This window comes from Heterocephalus glaber, unplaced genomic scaffold (genome assembly GCF_053883595.1).
Source record: "Heterocephalus glaber isolate CG9 unplaced genomic scaffold, H.glaber_assembly_v1.0 deba00001457, whole genome shotgun sequence".
NCBI lineage: Eukaryota > Metazoa > Chordata > Mammalia > Rodentia > Bathyergidae > Heterocephalus > Heterocephalus glaber.
This window is the reverse complement of record NW_028258305.1, coordinates 4,659,081-4,682,152: the sequence shown is the minus strand read 5'-3', so window position 1 is coordinate 4,682,152 and position 23,072 is coordinate 4,659,081. Positions and strand designations below refer to the sequence as shown.

Genomic DNA, 23,072 nt, shown 5'->3' with positions numbered 1-23,072 from the left:
TGTCTCAAGACCCCAGCTGTGAGGATGTAAAGGAGCTCTGGCCATTGAGTTTTTAGAAATGGAGCAAGAGGTAGCAATAGGGAGTTGTAGGCTAGATTCCATTCACCTTAATTTCTCCAGCACATGGCTCACTTATTCCCATATTTGGGGGAACACAATTTGCCCATAAGTCTTCATGTGTGGTTTCTTGAAACGCAACAAGGTGAGGATGTGGCTTCATGAAAATCTATTTTGGTCACTCTTCTGTTTGTCCCTCCACTCGCTAGTCTTCTTCCTCATCTGCTTTGTGAGCTTTTCTCTTTTGTCGCTTGTTCCATGGTTGGTTCATAAAGGGCTTGGATTCTAAAGTCACATGGGCTGGACTCCTGACCTGGGGTTTCCCTGTGTGGGAACGGGATACCAGCGCATGCTGGTGGGAACGCAGACCAGTACCACCTAGAGGCCACTAGCAGCATGTGTCACAAAGCATGCATGCAGGTCCCGTTCACCTCAATGGTTCTGCTTCTAGCTCATGGTACTGTGGATGTGCCGGCATACATGCAAATGATGTGTTATCACAGCACTGTTTGTACTAGTGAAAGATAGGAAATAACCTGAACGCAAGTATGTATTGATAAAAGGACTGGTAAACTAGAATGCATCCATACATCACTGTACACTGAGAAGAAAGCAAATGCTTTCTGTGTGTTGCTAAGTAACGATTTCCAAGATACTTTGTTTAAAAAGAACAGGTAAGAGCCAGGTGTGGTGATGCATGCCTGTAATCCCAACATTTGGGAGGCTGTGGCAGGATTGCTGTCAGTTCAAGGCCACCCTGGGCTACATAATGACTTGAAGGCCAGTCTGAACTACATAGCAAGATCCTGTCTCAGAAAAGAGGATGGGGTGGGAGAGAAGATCTTAGAAGTGTCCTGTAGTACTTGTTACCATTGGGTGAAAAGGGGAGGGAGAAGGATGAAAATTAGTATTTGTGTTTGCATGTACATCTTGAGACTTAATTTGTACCCCGAAACAAACTTGCCTATATTTGTAGGGACATGTAGTATAACTTTTGTGTTTGATTTATATGAATGGTTGGCTGCTGTTTCTCCAGTTTGGCTCCTTTGTTCCTTCCTTGTAAAGTGACCTGTTCACAAGAATTCTGTCAGAGCCCCGGTGTCACTAATGACAGTGGTTGACAGTACATATGTCATGGCACTGTTGTAAATGCTCTGCATACCCTGGATCATTTTAGTGCAGGAATGGGAGCAAGAGCAGAGGCAGACGTAAACCTCTTAACATTATATTTTATATTTGAGCCATATATTGCCAGTCAAAAATTATTTTTCTGCCTAGCTCCTTCTCTATCTGGTGGTTGTGAGAATTGAATGAAAGTACATGGAAAGTGCATGCTCTTCTCTCTGGTCACCTCTGAAGTGGGCTGGAGTCTCATGTGTCCAGGCAGCACATAGGACTCTTTTCCAGCACATAGCAGTGTCGGGTCTTGGGGTATGTGCAGTGCCCACCCAGGATGCATTTCCTGGCACATAAGCCAGGCAGAGTGAGCCCCCTGTCAGGCTCCCCTGCTGCCACCAGCACCTCCTCTCTCATACTTCACCTCCATCTCTAAGGAAACAAGACTATTTCTGTCCCAGGGTTGAGCTTTGAGGTTGGCCCAAGTGCATTGCAGGTGGCTGCTGATATCCTAAGCTCACAGTTCCCTCACCTCCCCTTCTAAGCCCTCCTGGAGTTGGTCTTCCTCCTCTCGATTTTCAGTTCAGCCCCCTCCCATCATGCCCAGCAGGAGCCCTCTAGGGCCAGGGGTAGTCTCCCTCTGCTGTCCTGGAGCTCTTCTGTTTATAGATCCCACTCCAGTTCTTTCCCTTCTTGCCTGAGTGTTCACCTTCTGCTCCCTCCCCTGCCTGCCTCAGTCTGTTGTCCGTTCTCACCCTGTGGGGCCACTCCCACAGTTACCCACCTGGCTTCCCATATAGCTGCTGAGGTTGGCATAAACCATACTCGCCTGAGAGTAGTTAACCTCTCTTTGCTCACCCTGAACAAGAAGCCCCACCTGGGCCTGGGGATTTAGCTCAGTGGTTCTGCTGCCTGCCTCGAAAGTGCAAGGACCAGAGTTCAATCCCGGTACCAAAAAAAAAAAAAAACTCCACCTGGTCCCACTACCTCTGGTTCTATGCTCTTAGAGGTCCTGCACTTTCACCGGGCAGAGGCATGTATCATGGAAAGCACCCTTCCTGGGCCTAGTGGAAGCCCAACATGCCCTGACTTGCTATCCTCTTGGGTAGGAGGATGAGAGCCAGGCCCAAGCCACCTGCCAACAGACCTTGTGACAACAGAACCACTGCAGGATTGTGCAGAGGGAGGGCCCAGCTGGCCTCTCACCCAGTGAGAAAGTCAGGCTTCTTCTCCTGGACCAATGGGGAAAAGGTGACTAGACAGGATCTAAGCCTTTGCTCTGATTTGGACCAGTAAAGCCAAGCCCTGAGACCAGCGCTCCTGCCCTGCTTGCCATTTAACCTCACTGTCCTTGTCATCATCCACAGTAATCAGGTGAAGGCTGTTTCCTCATTACCATGAGTTTAGGGATCTGCAAGAGGGCCTGCCCCTCTAGCCTCCCATTGTGTCACATCAGGAACTGCACTAGGGAACACGAATTAGACAGGAACAGCCCAAGGAAGTCATGATCTTTATTCTTGAGATTTGCAGAACTGAAAAGCATCTCCTTTTTTTTTTTGGTACCAGGGATCGAACTTGGGACCTTGTGCTTGTGAGGCAGGCGGCAGAACCTCTGAGCTAAATCCCCAGCCCCTTAAAAAGCATCTCTTGACTAGGCAGTTAAGATCAGATTTGTGTCACTTGGCCACAAACTCCATTTGAAAAAAAACACCCACTAGTTTGCCACCACTGTCTCCTGTATAAACTACCCCTGTATCAGCCTCCCAGAAAGATGCCCTTTAGGATGAGATGGTCCTCTGTCTTCCATTCAGCAGTTTATAGTAATAAAAGTTCTTTCTGTACCACTGCCTTGCCACTGAACATGCAGCCGGCCAGCCAAGCCTTGTGCACAGTAATTGTGTACCTGTGATGACCCTCCTGGATGCCTGCTGTTGGGGATGGTACCAGCCACAATAAAAAAGAGGACAAAATTATATGCATCTTTTGCATCCCCTTTGGAAAGGTCCAGGGCAGAAGAAAAGCGTGACCTTCCCTGAGGAAGTATAGTCACCATTTGTTACCTGTTTTCCTTTGACCAGTGAGGGAAAAATGCCTTACCCATTAAAAACCAAGGTTTCCTGGATACTGATGTAGAGAATCTATATTTTTCTTTCCTTCTTCCCTCCCCCTGTTTTGTAGGGAGCTTGAAGGATTCAGGGGAGCCCTGACCCAGGCACGGCTCAATGGCCCTGGGTGAAGAAAAGGCAGAGCTGGAAGCACCTGTGGACACGAAGTCCCAGTCCTTCAGGAGGTGGAGCCTCAAGGAGCAAGAGAAGGGCCCTGAGCCAGAGCAGCCTCCATGCCAGGAAGCTGAAGGAGGGCCTGCCTCTCCTGTGTGCAGGACAGAGGGGCAACCTGCCCTTTCCTGCTGGGCTGGGGCTGACCCTAGCAACGCCTCTGGAATTTACCTGCCACAGGCCAGTGTGGCCAGGAGAGCAGTGGTAGCAAATGGGCCTAGGCCTGCCCTTGGTGTCCTGCTTCCTCCTGCCATCACAGGGACCGGAGACCTTTTGCATCCTGTGGGAAGCCAGGTGGGTATTAAAGCAAATGGGGCTGTGGGTTGAGCTAGTGTTGTCCTTTGGGAGTACACGCCAGCATTTCCTCCACCATCTTACATCTTTCCCCAGCTGCCATGCAGTCTGGGGAGTTGGGGACGCTGGTGTATGAAGATTTCTGTTTCATGGGTTCTTGTGGAGGGGTGGGCCTCAGGGCCAAGAGGATCCTCTGTCAGTGTCTCCTAGTCCTCACAGGTATGACTGGGCACCTTTTGAGGACCTCGATGGCATGGCCAAGAGCCTACTGCCTAGAAGACTAGAGCAGGGGGCTCTGGCAAGGGGAGCCCTGTCCTGTTTCAGACTTGGTGGTGTGAAGGCTTTAGGGGTACCCTGGGGATACTTGGGAAAGGATGGCTATGGGCTCCTGAGGGCTCTGAGACAAATCCTCTCGGGGCTTTGTTAGAGACTTGAAGTCCCTGTAGGGGGCAGCACTATCCTTGGCTAAGGAGAACTCTTGGGCCTCCCAAACTGCAAAGTAGCTTGCCCTGTGGTAGTCGCATCCCCCTAAATTGTGAGACTGTGGGCTAGTCACTGAATCTTTCAAGCTCTCGTAATTGGAGGGTGACCCAAATGATTTGTGCCTCCTGGTCCAGACATCCAGTTATGTTCTGCTTACCAAAGCCTTTCCTGGGAACAGCTTTGGTCTTCTCTGTGTCCTTGTTGCCTTGGCTGCTGTGTGCTTCCCTCGTGGAGCCTCATTCAGTTAGGAGACTCAGCATGACTGCGAGAAACTAAGGATGGGCCCCACCTGGCTTTGAACAAGGGGTGCTGGGAGGTGCTGGCACTCAGGAAGAAGATCCCTAAACACTGAAGTGAGCCATTTTGACTGGATGCCTGGGGCACACCTATAATCCCAGCACTTTGGGAGGCTGAGGCAGGATTGAGTCTAGCTTAGGCAATTTAACGAGAATAAAAATTCAAAAAGGGGACTGGGGATATAGCTCAATGTGAAGACCATGGCTTCAGTTCCTAGTACCACACACACAAAGTGAGCCATTTCATGAGAGTGAGTCTGTACTTTTTGTTGACACATCTGTTAGTGTCAGGCTCATTCTGTGTCTTTGCACATGTGAGCTCCACAAATCCTTACACCTTTAGGAGGCATCAGTGTTACGATCTCCACTCTATAAGACAGAGAAGTGGAACTCACTGGGAAGGTGGCAGTTAGGAGTTGACATCAGATCTGCCTGTTCCTTAATTATTCTGATGTCCCACCTCCCTGAAGTGGGAGGAGTTCTTTAAACCGATTAAAAATTCAAAATGAAGAAGCTGAGATGAGTAACTCGTCCTGCCAGCATTCAGTTCCCACTGGCATTCAAGCTGAGCAGACTGTGACCTGGTGGGGTTGCTGGGTTTGGATCTCCTGTCAGTCATGGTGATCAAGGCTTTCACCTGCCCAGGACATACTGCCCAGAGGCTATGCAGTGTTTTTCAGCTTTAGCACGGTAAAATGGTCTCAGTTCTGCTTGCTCACAAACATTACCATAGAGGAAGAACTTTTGAAAAAAGACCAGGGATGGGGATCAGTTGGGAACGACTTCCAGGTAGAGGCTGTTTGGGGGCTGCACTAGCAGCACATCCTTCTTTGCCTGATTTGTTTTGTTTTGTTGGGGTTTGTTTTGGTTTTTTTTGAGACATGGCTTCACTATAGAGTTGAGGCTGGCCTTCAACTCACCAGGCTGGTCTCAATCTCACGGTGATCTTCCTGCCTCAGCCTCCCAAGTAGGATCACAGGCTCTTTTGTCTGATTTTTGTCTCAGAGGTCACAGAGTTTTCATTTTGATATCTTCCCTGGATATCATTGGGGTCCACAACAAAACTCTGGGTTGTCATCTGAGAAGAAAGTAGGTTCAATTATTTACCCCTGAGTACCTTGTCTTCCCTCTTATTACAGATGGAGGAGACGAAGCTTTCTGCCTCTCGGGGGCTACCTCAAACTGTTAACACCCCCAGAACTACAGCCCTTTGCTCAGGACACAATGCTGATACTGAAGATGACCCCTCCCCAGTTGATTCACCCCAGGTGCCAGGCCTCAGCCAGCAGCCTCCCATCTCAGGTGCCCCTTTCCCGTCACAGCGGAGGTCCATGGTGAGCTCAGGTGCTGCTGCTCCTCGGCTCTGCAGCCCTAGTGTCTCTGCCTCGCCCACGGGCAGCAGTCTCCAGGGTTACCAAGAGAAGGGAGAGCCTCTGAGTGGCTCCCTTGCCAAGGTCTCCTCCTCCCTGGAGCTGGCTGTCTCCCAGGAGCCCCACACTGTGGGGGCAGCAGGGCCTCGGCTGCAGTGGTCCCCACACCCTGTGGCCTCTGGGGGTGACACTGCTGGCCCAGGCAGGAGGCACCTCTCCTTCCAGACAGAGTATTGGGCCTGTGTGCTGCCCAATTCCCTGCCTCCTTCTCCCGACCGCCACTCCCCGCTCTGGAACCCAAATAAAGAGTATGAAGACCTCCTTGACTATACTTACCCACTGAGGCCTGGGCCTCGGCTCCCGAAGCAACTTGACAGCCACATGGTGGCTGACCCTGTCCTGCAGGACTCAGGTATAGACCTGGATAGCTTCTCTGTCTCCCCAGCAAGCACCCTCAAGTCACCCATTAATGTCTCCCCCAATTGTCCACTAGCAGAGGCTCCCACTTTACCATTTTCTGGGCCCAGAGAACCAGGCCTTAAGCAGTGGCCCTCTAGGATACCCCAGAAGTGGGGCAGCATGGGCCTGGCACCTTGGAGCCAGCTTTCATCAACGCCTAAAGGCCCAGGCCATGGGGATGCTCCTTGGAAGGGTAGAGAGACAGCTCTGAGGGGCGTGAAGGATTGGCCACCTATGAGCAAGCACCCCAAGGTGCCCTCACTTCCCCAAGTGAGGACAAGAGACAGAGGGTGGCCCTCACCCAGGACAGAGAGGGACAAGAGGGCCAGCCAGAGTGTCTTTCACCCTACCTGCATGGAGTCTGGATGGAAATTGGAAGAGGTGGAGGAAAGTGACGAGTATCTTGCCCTGCCCACTCGGCTGACACAAGTTTCTAGTTTAGTTTCGTATCTAGGCACCCTACCCACTGGGGCTGCTGAGGGACAGAGCTCTTTTGAAGTGTCGGACAGTAATGGGCCAGCTTCCTTCCCATCAGATTCCAGCCAAAGCCAGCTTCCTTCTGGGGCTGCCTTCCAGAGGTCTGGGGCCTCTGAAGGCCAGAACCTGCACAACTTTGTGTGTGCCCAGGACTCTGCAGGAGAAGACAGTCTGGTGAACAACCAGGCCCTGAGGGTCTCCTCTGGACTGCTAAAATCACACCCCTCACCAACTGTGTTGGACAAGTGGCCCTTCTCAGACCCAGATGCTGAAGGGCATCTTCTCAGGAAAGCAGAAGAACAGAGGAAAGACTCGTTGGTCCAGTGTGTGCAGGTAAAGACGCAAAGCATGGAGAGGCTTTGTCTTGTCCCTCCGTCCCTCACACCATAAAATTCCTGGTGTTGACCATGAACTCTTCATGTGCCAGGCACTCTGCTGTATCTTATCTTTAGTCTCACAGGTTTTACCAGATAATTACTGTTCTCGTCTCACCGTTTAGAGAAAAAGGTAACTTGCCCACTTCCAACTACCTGAACTCAGAGCCAGGCAGATGTGTCTGCAAAGCCTGAGCTTTTAACCACTCTCCCCGCTGCTTCCCACTTCAGAGGTGTTGTGCATAGAAAGGGTTGCTGTGCACAAGTCTTTAGGAAACACTGGGCTTTACAAACTCAGAGGCTGTCTTGCCTACAGGACTTCTCTGAGCTTCATTTTCCACCGAGTGACTCTGCAAAGTTAGGAGCATCAGATGTCCTGTGTCCTGACTTCTTGGCCACTGAACCTTCTTTTTGGGGGCACCTATTAGCATCTGGAGATGTAGTTAATTGTGAATGGAATAGGATTGTTAGGGCCAGGCAGATCTGGATTTGAATCAAGGCACTGCCTCCTCCAGAATTTTGTCTTGCATGCTTTATAAAATGTGGAGTGCTGCTTCTTCAGGATATTGTGTTCATTAAATAATTCCTGTCAGAGCTTTACTCGGTGCTTTGACACAGGATGAAGGTTCAGAAGCTTGCCCTTCCCCACTCTTCAAGCAACCCGATGTCTGAGAGGCAGGAATGAGCACTGTCCACACTGCAGCGGGTGCACTGCAGTGTGGCAGGTGCCCTGCTGGCCCTTACGAGCCCACACTACCAACATGTCCTGACAGTTCAGTTAATCTGCCCACAAGTCATGTGGGTTATTTGTCCTGTGAAGAAGGTAGGACCAGTGTTACTGTTTACTCTTCTTTGTGATAAAAGATTGATATACCATGAGCTAAAGTTGTTTTCAACTGTGGCTTCAGGTTAGTCATGATTTAGTTACTTATTTTGCATTTAGTTTTCCTCAGAGAAGCAGTTTAGTGGTTAGTAATTGCGTTGATCCAAGAATTGCTTTCTGTGGCAGACCTGCCTCTTTTGGACTGTTCTGTCCCTTTTCTTTCACAGCTCCACTCCGACCTACAGGGCTGGGTTTTCTCAGCTTGTCATTTTTGTGGTCACATCTGGCTGAGGGCAGACAGAGCAAATAGGGCTTCTCGTTTCCCTGGCAGAAGGTCTAGCCCTCATTCTGGGAACAGGTGAGGCAGGAAGAGGGAGGAGACTGTTGACTGAGGGAAAGCCCTGGAAAGGTACACAGGTGGTCTCCCAGAGTCATCATATTTTTAGCCTTTGGATAGTGTAAACAGCAGTTCTGTCAGTAATACTCAGTGTTCTTTTATTTGCCTCTGCAGACATTTTGCTGTCAGCTAGAAGAGTTGATCCACTGGCTGTATAATGTCACAGATGTCACTGACCTTGGGACTCCGCCCCAGTCCAGTCTTACAGGTCTCAAGTCTTCTCTGCAATTTTACCGGGTAATACATGCTCCTAGTTTCTGGTGGTTCATTCACAAGAGTGGTGACAAAATTATTAAACAATAAAATAACTGATGCCTGGTGTGTTGTAGCTCAGTTGCCTGTTTTACCAGAAATTAATCAGAGACCTTTTTCAAATTCTAAGTGCAGAAAACTGAAATGAATGAGTTACCTCCCAGGCCAAATAGAGTTTAGAGAATATACATTAAATTTATTTGTTTGTTTTTTGTCCTGTTTTTTGGTTTTTTAAGACAGAGTATCACTACAAAGTTTGGGCTGGTCTTGAACTCAATATGTAGCCCAAGCTGGCCTCAAGCTCCCAGTTATCCTCTTGCCTCAGCCTCCCGAGTGTTGAAGCACCACCATGCCTGGCTAGATTTATTTTGAAAAAAAAAAAAAACTTCTGGGAGGCTGAGGATTTAGCTCAGCAACACTCCACCTGCCTGGCAAGTGCAAGGTCCTGAGTTCCATCACCAGTACCAAAGGAAAAAAAAAAACAACTTCAGGGTTTAGGCATGGTGGTGCATTCCTATAATCTCAGCTGTTTGGGAGGCTAACGCAGAATCATAAGTTGGAGAATAGGCTGGGAAGTTTAATAAGATATGTGAAAAGTGAACAGTAATATAGCTCAGTGCTTCCTGGGTTCCCTCCACAGTGCTACAAAAAAGGCTAAGGGTTGTAGCTTAGTGGTAGAGTGCTCACCTAGCATTCCCACAGCCCTAAATTAGATCCCTAGTACCAATTCCCCAAAACATTTAAAGAAAAAATGTTTTAGGGTGTTTTGCATTGTAACTTCCCAAATATCTCAGGTATTAATAGACATGTAGAACCATTACTCAAATATAGCAATTTAAATAAAATTAAAGGTTCAGATTTTTTTAAGTTGCCACTCCCTACACTCCAAGTGCTCAGTTGCTACATCTGGCTAGTGGATGCCACACTGAACAGCGTAGGTACAGAACCCTTGGTCATCACAGAATGTTGTACTGGACTATGCCGGTATTTAAGGATCTGAGTTGAAATTATCTTGACTCCAGAATATACACAGGGCATTTTGATGGAGCAATTGTACACAAAATGTTTAAGCTCAAGTTTGAATTTAATTTTTCATTTTTTAATTAGTGTCCTGTTATTTTAAAAATATCTCTGAGTTTTATTTAACATGACTATATTAAGTGTATCAAAGAATAAATCATAGTTGTTTCTTCTGAACATACAGTTAACATTGGCTGATTGTCAGCATGTCCGACTGGCCAAGCCTCTAACTTCTCCATGAAGGACCATGGGTGGTATCTGCGGTCTGAGCTTGATGCTTGTTTAGAAGGGGTTTATTGAGTTTCTCACCCAGCCCTATCTGAAGAGGCTGTGATTTATATGTGCCTGAGCCAGGGCTGCACCAGCCTGTGCTAAGCTGATTCCAGCCCACTGAACCACACCCCAGCTGGAGGGAGGGCCTTTGTTTTCTGTTTTGGAGCCAGCTGAAATCTTGCCTGAGCTTGGGCCGGCAGGCTTAACTGCTCCACCGTATAAGGAATGCTATTTGCTGCGGTGTGGAGCTGTTGCCATGAGTTCCTCAGCCAGAGTGAGCATAGGAATGGAAAGCAGAGCCCAAGAGTCCTTTGTGTGCAGACCCCCATGCGAGCACACAAACACACACACCCCTTTGCAGGACCCCCACCCCAGCTGCAGGGCCAGCACCTCTGTAAGGAGAGAAATCACCCTGCTAGATACCTCAGTAGCCTTTGCTTCTCTGTCAGGACAGGGACAAAGGGACTAACTCCATTCCCTACATTTGATCCCTCACACCCTTCTGTTACCTTCCAGGCCAGCCAGAAGCAGCTGTCTGTGTGGATACAGCTGAGATCTGAGGCAGGAGTTGCTCCTGCAAGCCATCAAGGCTTAGGCCTGTGAGACTGTATTGTCGGCCCCTTCCCACACAGTAGTGCATGGCCCATGCTTAGGTATGAGCTATCCTGGCTTCTGCTTATATCAAGACCTAGTGTAAGCGTATGTCTGTTCACATTTTAATATGTGACTCATTTGTACTTTGTCTTAACATGGTGGGGTAAAGCAGCATCTAAACTATACATAGTACCAGAGAATAAGTATAGGTATCAGAGTAAAGGAAGACTAACAAAAAAACCTGCAAATCCAACAGTAAAATTATCACTTCAAAATGTTAACCACCAAGTTTTGCCCCAGACTAGTGATCATGAGTATGACCTTACACTTTTCAGCAGCTAAAGGTCACAGCCAGCCAGCCACAGGCCTAGTAGCCACGAGTAGCCCTGATGCAGAGGCAGTTCCAGAGGCCTATGGAGAGAAGTCACCGAGGTAGACGCAACAGCTCCTGGGGGCTCTCCATAATGGCAGACTGCTTGTGGTTCTTACTTAGAACGTCCATTCAGATACAGTACAATTGATTTTGGGAATCCCATTACTTCCATGAGTGAAAGCACAATTGAAGCACAAAAAGGAATCTCTGACTCCAAGCTATTCAGGAGCCAGCCTCTACCAGGAGAAAACTTCTGTCAAACTAAACAGAACAAAACTACTGACTCTGTTTCCCCTGGGCTCAAAGAAGATGAAGTTAAACCACTCATTGCTTAAAGTATTTTGTAGACTAGGCAGTCTATATTTTCCAGCTACCTTGCCTGGCATTTGTTTTGAACAACTTTTATAAAATAATAGTAATGAAGCTTTTTTTTTCTTTTCCTGATACATCTGAAGCAATTTAAGAGAGATATACATGAGCATCAGTCCTTGACAGAGAGTGTCCTAGAGAAGGGGGAGACACTTCTTCAGTGCCTGCTGGACAGTACCCCAGGTGAGAAGCTCCAGCAACTTTTCTCTCTTATTTATTTTGGACTGGCATATAATTGCACAAATCTATGGGGTGCAGTGTGTCATTTCAGTACATGTGTACAGTGTGTAATGATAGGTGTATTCATTAGCTCAAACATTTATTGTTAGCATTTTCTCATGTTAGGACCATTCCAATCTATTGGAATGGACCATTCCAAATCTATTTTGAAATACACAATTAATTGTTGTCATGTATAGTTACCCTTCTGTGCTATAAAACATTAGAAATGGGTCAAGGGATAAAACTCATGGGCATATACAAGGCCCAGTGCTTGATGCTTGGCACTACCCCCCACCCAAATGTTACTCCTTTTTCTGTCCCAACTGCATACCTGTTGTTTACCCATTAACTGTCTTCTCTCCATTCTCTCTCCACACCCTTCTGTAAGATCTACCTTTTAGCTTCCATGTGAGTCCACATAAGAACATACAGTATGTCTTCTCTGTGCCTGATTTCACTTAACATGTTCTTCAGTTCTATCCATGTTGTTGCTAATGAATATCATTCTTTTTATGGCTGAGTAATATTCTATTGTGTATATAATCCATGTTTTTCAATCCATCCATCAGTGGACACCTAGATTGATGTCTATTGCAAATGTCTTTGTTATACTGATTTCATTTCCTTTAAATATATTCCCAGTTGTGGAACTGGTAGATCATGTGGCAGTTTTATTTCTAGTGTTATGAGGAATTTCCATAGTGGCTGTACTGATTTAACTCGCACCGACAGTTTTTTTTTTTGGTATTGGGGATGGAACTCAGGTCCTTAGGCTTTTGAAGCAGGCGGCAGAACCACTGAGCTAAATCCCCAGCCCAAGCATTGTCTTTTTAATAATAGCTGTTCTAACTGGAGATTACATCTCATTGTGGTTTTCATTTGCATTTCCCTCACCATTTGTTATAGTGAGCGATTTTTCATATATTTTTGGTCATTTGTGTATCTTTTGAGAAATCTCTATTCAGGTTATTATTAACTCATTAAAAAAATTTTTTGTTTGAATTCTTTGTATATTCTGGGATTTAGTCCCTTGTTAGATCAACAGTTCAAATACATTTTCCCCTTTCTGTAGGTTGTCTCTTCGCTGTTGTTTGCTTTGCTGTGCAGAAGCTTTCTAGTTTGATGTCATTCTGTTTATCAGTTCTGTTGCACCTATGCTTTTGGGGTTATACCAAAAAAAAACTTTGCCCAGACCAATGTCCTGCAACATATTTTCTTCTAGTAGTTTCAGTTTCAGGAGTTACATTTAAGTCTTTGATCCATTTTGGGTTGGTTTTTATATAAGGTGAGGGATGGGAATCAAGTTTAAATCTTCTGCAAAGAAAATGGTGCGGGGCCGGGGATTTAGCTCAATGGTTCCACCACCTGCCTCGCAAGCGCAAGGACCCGAGTTCAATCCCCAGTACCAAAAAAGAAAATGGTGCAAACTTCATTTATTGAAGAAACTTTCACTTTTCTGTGTCTTGCTCCCTTTGTATAAAAAAAAAATCAATTGGCTCTAGATGTGTGGATTTATTTCTGGGTTCTCCATTCTGTTTCATTGGTCTGTGTATGTTTTTACGTGCTTGAGGTTTTTTTCCATAGCTAGCACTTAATCCTTTCAGCAGCAAGCCCAGGGACCTACACTGTGCTTGGTAAAGAGCCAGTATTGCAAGAACACACCCTTCCCCACTGCCATGAACCACGCGTAGAGTTCCGTGATGATGGTCTGTGGGTTCTTTGCATCATTGCTGCCCCTGGAGACCCATGGTGGGACATTTACAGTCATAAAAGTAAGCCTATCAGAAATTAGGTAACAAGCCTGCAAAAACAGCACTCTTGCTTTTGCTTTTGTTTGCCTGGTGGTATTCTGGGTAAGAATTCTGGTTTTAACCCGGCAGCCCTTAGTTGTGGCTGGGTTATTCAGTAGGCAGCCCTCTCATCTTACACAGCTCAGGTGGAACTCTTGTTTATCTGCTTTGGTCAAGGATTTGTTCCAGGAAAACAATGTATTGAAAACAGTCTATTCTCAAGGAATGAAGGAAGTTTACTGACAAGAAGGAGCGGGATGGTTGTGGCATGCAAGCCAAGTTCTAACCCATTTTGCAGGATGGAGTCTACTTTAGGAAACTGTAAAAATCAAAAACATTAAGAGTACTTCTAAGTGGGTCTAGTACCAAGAATTTATGGTCTTCCTTGTCCCCTGGGGGAGAAGCTATGATATGAACCATCAGTCAAAATGCTAGGTTGAGCCAGGGATGTAGCCAGTGGTTCTGGCGCCTGCCTCGAAAGCGGAAGGACCTGAGTTCAATCCCCAGTACCAAAAAAAACCCAAACAAACAAAATGCTAGGTTGAAGTACTGGACTTAGGAGCCCCCAAAAGCATTCCCTAATTTCATGTAAGACTACCAGCAAGGACTTACACAGCCCATCTATATTATGCTTCAGTTGTAGAGTGAGGTGGGATTTATACTGGCATCAAATAGCATAAGCAAAGCTGGGCAGGGCCCAGGGGTCAGGAGGAAGTGAGAGGCACTTCGCTTAACGAGAGCAGTGGGCAGTGGGGAGAGGGAGTTCTCAGCACTTGCCCACTGGCATACGGGCCTCCAGCATTCTTTGTAGGGAAGCTTCCTGTGCATTGCAGAATGGTTAGCACCCCTACTGGGTGCCAGTCAGCCATCTCCGAGTTACAACCACCCGAAGCATTTCCAGACCATTCCACTTGGATTCTGGGAAGATCTGTGAATAGGCAGAGGCGTTTTGATGGACAGTGACCACTGAAGGGTTTTCAGCACAGAAGTGTCTGTCCAGTATGAATTGTGAGCTCTTTGCAATCCTTTGTCCTCGTAAGGTCTCTGTTTTAGTTCTTCCCATGTTCTCTTGCACTAGGATCTTTAGGTTTACGTTGGGCAGAAACTCAGTATGCTAGCTCCTTTGATGCGCTTGTAATTACACTAGCATTTTACTGAACACTTAGCATAGACTGAAGCAGTTGGCATTATCTTTTTTTTTTTTTCATTTAATCACAGCTTTATAAGATAGAAACTGCTATCATCCTTACCTTAAGAGCTGTGAAAATCCCTCAGGCAGCTGCTGTGCACTAACTCCAGCTGTCAGATTGTCTGGAGGGGCAGGAGCCTGAGCCAGAAGGGAAAGCACTCAAATACAGGAACTTCCTCTTCTTCATGGAGGCCACTCATAAAAAGTAGGTCTCTTCAAAGTTACCATTTTGATCTTCACTTGAAAGTCAATTCAGAAATAGTTTTCAGTGCCTATCCTGTAGTAATAAGAACAGCCCACTTTGCCCTGCTCTCACAAGCGACCTAGGGGAATTTACTGGCCAGAAGTAGACTTCAGTTTTCTGTAGTTCTCACATATGTATGTGGGCTCTTTCGGATTGGTATACTGGCTCTCCCATCCTGTCTGGAATAATCAGAACACTTAAGGGTTTTGTGAAAATCACAAGTTCCTCTTGACACTTCACACTTTCTTCCTGGGATTAGTGGAGCTAGCACACATCTCCCCTGAGAGCACCACATTTTCTTACTTAGCTACAAGTGTAACTTTAATGATGTGATGCCAAAGTTTATGTGCCCCTCCAGGAAGTCCTGAAATAGGCGTCCCTATTTTTGCTCTCCATTTTTACCCAGGTACTTAAGAGCAGCTGGCAGTTGTCTCACACCCTGGTTCCTTATTATAATGAGTTAATGACTGTTGTCATTAAGCCAAATGAGATCCCTATGTATTTGTACGTAATTAAAACACAAAAGTAGCTGGGTACAATGGCACACACTTGTAATCCTAGCACTGAGGGAGACTGAGGCAAGAGGATCACAAATTCAAGTCCTGCATAGACAACTTAGTGAGACCCTGTGTCAAAATGAAAAATAAGGGCTAAAAATGTAGTTTAGTAATAGCTCTTGTGTACAATCTCCGGTAACAAAGTGGGAGGAAACACTTAAGAGTCACAGTGGGAAAAATTTCTGTTTTATTCCCCTTCCTGACTTCTCTTTTCTTTGGCCCCTACCATCTAAAAGGTCAAACAAAAAGATTCCCTGAATTCTACTGGCAATACACAAGGAGACTGAACACAGGTCTGATGAAGGAGAGAGCACAGGCTGCCACCCTTACAGCCAGGTGTCACCTAGCTGTATTCCTCTACTAGGACAGCACTTTGCCCTGATGAAAGGGCACTGATGTGGCCTACCCAGGGCTGATCTCAACAGTTCCTTCTCCTTCCCGCCATCTAGTCTGCATCATCTGCAGATACGCAGTTTCCTCTTTCCCCTCTGTGGGCACACATTGCACTGTAGCAGGAAACAAGGGAGCTTATAACACAGCTGATAAAGGCACCGGAAGCTAAGGCAGTCTTTGTGTTTAACAAAAATATTTTTTTAAAGAGAAAAAAAAGCCCTGCTGTGTGTGATCCACTGACCCCAGCCCATCCCTTCCTCATTCCAACACTGCAGGAGTGAAGCTTGGCCTTGCTAACAGATCTTTAAGTCTGTTCACTTAGGACCCACAGAAGGGTTCACAAGCATTCCCAAATAACTCTGAAGACCATCTGTGTGAAATGTCAGTTCTCCCAGCTAACAGAAGTTGATAGGAGCTGGTAGCGGGCCAGCATCCTAATCTAGGCATGCTGTTTTATTTCATTTTTAAACTTTATGCCCAAAAGGATGTGAGTGTGCCCTATCTCATCTCCTCAGACAGATAATACCAGTCACCAGAAAACCACATCTGCGCACCCTGTTGTAATTATGTTAATTCTAAAGTGGAACCAGCAAATTCTCTTAGCTTTAACCAGAAGTTAACATAGATTCTCCAGTGCAGCATAAGCCTAGGAACATCACTGTTTAAAGGGAGGAGGGAAGGTGAGCTATTGCCACAGTCTTTGAGCAAAATGGTATACCTTTTTTTTATATGCCTTATTGTTAGTTTTAAAGGATGTCCTTGGGAGGATCTCGAAGCAGTCTGGTGAACTGGAAAGCCACGCAGATCGGCTTTATGACTCTATCCTAGCCTCTATGGACATGCTGGCTGGCTGCAGCCTCATCCCTGACAATAAGCCAGTGGCAGCCACGGAGCCCCCACATGCAGGGGTTTAACCAGGTAAGTAGAGGAAACAAAGAAGTCTGCCCTCCAGCCCCAGTGCTGATTAGGGCACAGAGCTCCTGCTTTGACAGTTGACTGTCACTTAGAAGCATGCTGAGCTTATTTAAACAAATGAGATGGCTGGAGGAAGGTCACCAGTGGTATAGAAAAGGAGTCGTTACCTTCCTTTACTTTGTTTCATCCCTGCTGCCTGCTAAGAATGAGCACCTCCACGCTTGTCATCCAAAGACAGCAGCAGCTTTAACTGTACTTCATTTCTGCACATGTACACATGTACACTTCCAGTATGGATTAGGCCGCCCCACCTGGAGGGTCTTCTCACCCAGCTAATTTGGTGCCCCATCTCCAAGCGTCTCTGCAGCACTTTCTGTCCACAGACACCCAGTTACTGCTGATGCTCCCTTCCCACAGAAGAACTCTGCGTATTTCCTACACCACTCATTTGAAAAAAAGGCTAGGAGACACATGAGTTTTACACACCTTGGAGACTTAAGTAATACAACTTTCCCCTCAGAAATTCAAACAGGGAATAATAGGAAAGAAGGGCTAAGAGTAGTTGCCACTGCCCAACACTTAATATTCCACAATTGTACTGTTCTTTCTCTGGAATTCTATAACTCAATGTTCATAAGCTCAACCAGATTTTCTAGGTAAGAATTCACTGTCGCAGCCATATGTGGTGGCATGTGCTTATAATCCTAGCACTGAGGAGGCGAAGGCAGGAGGTTCACAACTTACAGGGTAGCCTGGCTGAGACCCTGTCAAAAAAAGAAAACCCTAAGATATTTCAAGAATGAAGAGTTCCTATAGTTTCATTACAGCAATTTAAGTAGTCATCTTAGGCTTGTTTTTTTTTTTTCCTCCTCCAGTATTGGGGGTCAAACTCAGGACTTTGGGCTTGCCAGGCAGGCGTGGCGACACTGAGCTAAATCCCTGACCCCCATCTTGGTTTTTAAATGAATGCAGGTGATTGCTGCTGTTTCTTCAACATTTTGCACTTTCTTTCAGGCATCTTCTTCAGCAAAACTGCAGTCGCCAGCCAAAGGTTGTTCTTGGGAAGAAAATGTTCTCAAGTCCTGGCAAGAGTCACTTAACAGTTAAATTAAGGAGGAAATTTTAATATACTAGCTTTAAAATGCCTTTCTCTTGTAGAAGTAAGGGCTGTTGAAGTTACTGGTTTGTTTTTTTTTTGGTACTGGGGATCAAACTCGGGTCCTTGCACTTTCAAGGCAGGCCACGGAACCACTGAGCTAAATCCCCCGGCCCTGAAGTTACTGTTTCTATTTACAATGAGTCCTTCCAGACTTAAGGTTTTCCTTTTGGTGCTTCTCTGTAAAAAGCATGTGGCTTTGCAATTTTTGATAAAATAGTAAAATTTACAGGTCTTCTCTGTTCAGTTAAAAAAAAATTGCGGACAAAGCTCCTAACTCTTCTACCTGTTGAGGTCATGGAGAAGACGGCTTTGAGAAAGAAGATTCCAGGCCCAGGGATTTAGCTCCGTGGTGTGGCACCTGCCTTACAAGCAAAAGTCCTGAGTTTGATCCTCAGTACCAGGAAAAAAAAAGATTCCAAATACAGTACTTGGTATTCCCAGGCATAGAAGGGGACTCATGAGACTGAAAAAGCAGTTGATTGACCAAAAGCCTTGGGTCTTTTCAGAAAGTTAGGCTCAGGTTTTAAATTTCCTCTTTAAAGACTTTTTTAAAAGCGATTTTAGCCACTGATCTGTAGAAGGAAACTGGTAAGCGAGTAGAACCTCTACAGACTACTTTGAGCACAGGTGATAACACTTTGCTGTGTTCTGTGGCTGACGTCTCCACCTTCCTGCCTAACTGATTCCTTAAAAGAAAGCCGGGGATGTAGCTCAGTGGCACACCTTCGTGGAAAGTGCAGGGTCCTGAATTCAATCCCGAATAAGGGGAAGGGAATGTGTCAGGGCATCAGAAAACTACTGTTGTACTTCAGCTTTGTTATGGAGCTTATTAACAAGCTTAAGGGTGATTCTTGGAGAACTCAACTGTCCCTTCTGTTCTCCCTTGGAAGACTACAGAAACTAAACCTGTCGGGAGTAAAATCTTGGTCTTTTGGGAGTAGATGTTAAGTACCTTGTCAAAAGAAAGAAAAAAAGTGTGTGGATCAATCATTTAAAACATCGATTCGCTAAGTGGTTTTTTTTTTGGTACTGGGGATCAAACTCGGGTTGTTGCGCTTTCGAGGCAGGCCGCGGAACCACTGAGCTAAATCCTCAGCCCTCACTAAGTGTTTTGAAGCAAAGCAGTTATTGCTAGTAACTGCAGATTCCACGCACCAAAAAGAGCACTTTAAAAAGTTCTACTTGGGCTTTGAATACCAAATGGAAGCAAAATACATTAACAGTATGTAAAGTTTTATTAAATGTGATTTTTCTGCTCCAAATTTCTTAGACTTTAGACACTGGAAATAGCTGTTAATTCTAATATTTAATTGGCTATTTAGGAGTAGCTACACATAAAATGCAGTATTTCAAATGCCTGTAGCATAATGTGGATTAACCATAAATTTAAGAGCACATTCAGAATTAAACTTTTATGATTCTGCCATCATATTTATCTTGATTCTATAAATGTTGAGATTTTTAAAGACCAAAAAAAATCTCCCTGGCAAATAATTATCAATTATGTGTGCATATATATGCATATTATATTCACACATAATAACTATATTATTTCTTTAAAGCCTAGAATTGGTTTAAAAGGCAGGTATGTGTGATGGCCTCTACTCTCAAATTGATACATTTGATGTAGGTGTAAACTGGAACATGCCTTTCCAGAGTATGTTAGAGCAGCCCTTACAAATTAAACCCATTTGACAAGCATGAATATGTCACTTTGGGGCCAGGATTTAGCTCAGCAGCATAGCACCTGCCTGGCAAGCATGAGGTCCCCAGTTTGATCCCCAGTTTGGTATCGGGGATCGAACTCGGGACCTTGCGCTTAGGCTTTCGAGGCAGGCGCTTAGAACCAACTGAGCTAAATCCCGAGCCCGAAATTGGCATTTTTGAAGGTGATAACCTTATGGAAACAAGCTGACTAATATTACACCAGTTGAATGTAGAATATGGTATTCTTATTCCCACTCACTGCAATAATAATCAGCTTCAAGTGACAGGGATTTTCAATTTTATTTTGGAATACTGTTTTTCCCAAGAAACTGCTACCTTATCTAGAGATGATCTAAGATATTTTTGTTCATCTTGTTTGAAATAAGATGTGACTAAAGAGTACTCTCTGAAGCTGGATGTAAATGCCACCAGAGTATTAACACGACTGTTAATTACATCTTCAGCTATGCACAGTTTGAAACCTCTCTTAAAACTCAAGCTGAAATTATTTCACCCTAGGAAGATGCTGCCAGTAGTATTCCCATCACCAAACACTGCCAGGTTAGATTTAAGTAGCCAAGCAGGTTGGCACCTTGTGGTGCCATATTAAATAAAATTTCTTAGTAATCCCTTAAAATAAATGGAATTTGTCTAGAGGAAAGTGGCAAAAACTAAAGGTGAGCAATTTCAAGACAGGGTTCTTGGGCCGGGGATTTAGCTCACTGGTGCCACCGTCTGCCACACAAGTGCGAGGTCCCAAGTTCGATCTCCAGTACCAAAAAAAAAAGACTGGGTTCTTGTTATAAACACCTGGCTAAGCTCCAGCAAATAGGAGACTTACAATACAGGGCAGTTTTGAAGTTTATGTGGGAACCCAAAGGTTGATGTAAGATATCGTGGAATGGCAATGTATATGCTAAAAAGAAATTTCTATCCAAGGTCAGAGAACAGGAAGTTAGTGGTCAGACCATTATGGGTTTCCTTCTATAAGGATTTCCCAGTTTGCCCCTGCTTTGAACATTCATTATGTAAACTAAATTATGGCAGCCTCTTATATTTAAAACATGACAAGTGATAATTCCTTTCTATGTGAACTAGTTAAAGACCACGGCAGCCTTGAAATGTTTATACTTGAAAATGGGGTTAGAAGCAGGAATATATTTTTTCAAAAATGGATTTATTGGCATATAAATAAAAGCAAATAGTGAAGTATGCTGAAATGCTGTGGTAAGTCCTAATTTTGACTGCCACAAGGAAAAGAACATTGATTTTCCAAACTAAGTATGTAAATATGCTCATATATCAAAATAAATTCATGTAATATTTTCTGATAACTTGCCAAGAATAAGCTGACAGTTTGAACAACTTTTGCTATATAATTCTAAAATGCACAGCATCCCATTTAATAGCCCATCTGATATTTGTTTCATGTCATTTAGCTACTTTAGAAAATAGTTTGTGAATTATTTTCCCCCTTTATATACTGTATTGATAAAGGGAAAAAAAAATTTTAAGCATTAAAAGAAAAAAACCACAAATAGCTATTGGTAACTTCAGGAATTTGTCATTTGCCTTATATAAGGATGAATAGATCCAACAAGCACGTCTATAATACAAAGTAAACTATGATTTTATTGTGAAATTCTCATAGATGGAAAATTAAATTGAATATTTATTCTGTTCATTTCATTTTACAATAATCTTACCACTTATTTTTGTACCATGTATCTCATTTGCCTGTTTAGTGAAAAATAAAGAAAACTATAATTTTTGGCTTGTTTTTAACTTAAATTTTCTCATTAAAGACCCCACAATAAAATGTTTTGCTAACAGCCATATCTCAGGCACCCATGTCAAGAATATTTTGGCTGCTACTTCAACCTAAGGAAATAATCTTTGACCTCTGGCACTTTTAAATGCCAGTGTCAGCAACAGGTTAAGTTTCCCACAATAAAACAAAAACAAACCCTAGGATCCTGACAGGTTTTTTAAACAAAATTTTCACATACATGCAAGAATTTTGCCAAAATATTGATCTTTCATTTATAATTCCCACCTAGCATTCATGTTTCAGTTCATTTTCAGGGATATAATGTCTAAAATTGGGGCAATAGGGCCGGGAATTTAGCTCAGTGGTTCCTCTACCTGCCTCGAAGGTGCAATGACCTGAGTTCAATCCCCAGTACCCCCCCCAAAAAAAAATAAAATTGGGGCAATAAAGTTTCCTATCTTGTATTCTGGGGACCCAAGGCTCTGCCACATGTCCGGCAGGCCCTCTACCACTGAGCTATATCCCCAGCCCCAAGTTTCCTGCTTTCTACTTTAATGCATGAACTCTCCTCCAACATAAATTCTACCCTTGTGAAGGATGAAACAGCTGATATCTTGACTCAGAGCACAGAAGAACTATCAGCGTATTTTATATGACCGCTTGCCAGTTAAGGTATACTCTCCACCTCTACCACAGATGAATTAATAAAATGTTGACCACTGAGGCCATTTCAAATGGTTTTAGAGAAAAATAATATGCTAGAAGTACACATTCTAAACTTGATTTCCATACAATTTGAGCTCACTGAACTACTGAAGTTGGTTAAATCCCTAACAGCAGATGCCTCCCTAGGTCATTTATCAGGTCTGTTAGCTAGAAATACTGGATAATGCACAATTGGTCTACTGTTCCCTGGCTGCACACACAAATGGCTGTTTTGAGTATAATGCAAGGCTCTATTTCCCTTTAACCGTAATAATTAAAACAATACTTATCACCATACAGTTTGATATTACTTCCAATAAGTACAATATTTATTAAACATATCTTCAGTTGTTTTGTTACATAGTGTGCAACAAATTACAATATTCTGCAGCCACAAATTATATGCAGAGTATGAAGAAACTATTAATCAGATAGTGTACTCTTTCCATTTATAACTCTACAAGGAAGAACTAGCAAATCAGATCTTACATGTAACATCTCACTAAACTTTATGCATGGAAAGTGACAGACACTGGTTGTGCTGTTTGATACAAAATGGCTGAACTTCATCTTCAGAAGACTAAACCTGACATCTAAACATGCCAATATAAACATCAAAACAAAATATATTCTACCCAACCACGGGAAACAGTCTGGTATCAGGAAAGCAACAAGGATTACACACATTATTTTATAAACCAGCACACAAAGGTTTAAAACAGTTCTGAAAATGAAGTTAGCTGTCTTGAGTCAAGGGAATAAAAAAAAAGTCAGTATTGACCATTTACAATCTCTGACCTTTGTGGAGACGGTAAGAATCTGTTGTAGTGCAGCTACATACAGTACAATTCAGGCAATTTCGTTTTTCACTTGGGTTCAGATTGCAAATTCATTGCTGAGAAAAGGATGGAGGCAAATTTTAGCAGCAGCCTCCACCTGACTGCTTGACTGGAGTGCTCTGAATTTTAACATTGGACTTCTCTGCGCCACCAGCTGTTGCTCCAGGGCCCATTCGTTTTTTAATCTCAGCTGCCATCGTCATGAAAGACTGTTCAACATTTGTTGCATTCTTAGCACTGGTTTCCAAAAATGGAATTCCAAGGGAATCAGCAAATTC

At 44.4% G+C, this 23,072-nt stretch overlaps 2 protein-coding genes across 4 annotated transcripts in view; one reads left to right on the top strand and one right to left on the bottom strand.

Annotated features, from left to right (window-relative positions):
• Positions 1–21,251, top strand: part of Cep68 (centrosomal protein 68) — a 26,531-nt gene extending 5,280 nt beyond the window's left edge. For 2 of the 3 annotated variants that reach the window (XM_004849962.4, XM_087216293.1), the window contains exons 2-7: positions 3,352–3,743; positions 5,662–7,161; positions 8,537–8,659; positions 11,390–11,486; positions 16,443–16,616; positions 17,628–21,251. In XM_004849962.4, coding sequence (XP_004850019.1) covers positions 3,396–3,743; positions 5,662–7,161; positions 8,537–8,659; positions 11,390–11,486; positions 16,443–16,612 — 2,238 coding nt within the window. In that variant the 5' untranslated portion in view covers positions 3,352–3,395 and the 3' untranslated portion in view covers positions 16,613–16,616; positions 17,628–21,251. Of the gene's footprint in view, positions 1–3,351; positions 3,744–5,661; positions 7,162–8,536; positions 8,660–11,389; positions 11,487–14,533; positions 16,617–17,627 lie in introns of those variants that run through there. The other variant, XM_087216294.1, reaches the window with a different exon arrangement.
• Rab1a (RAB1A, member RAS oncogene family) overlaps positions 21,087–23,072 on the bottom strand; it is a 29,489-nt gene continuing 27,503 nt past the window's right edge. The window contains exon 6 of the mRNA XM_004849961.4: positions 21,087–23,072. Coding sequence (XP_004850018.1) covers positions 22,875–23,072 — 198 coding nt within the window. The 3' untranslated portion in view covers positions 21,087–22,874.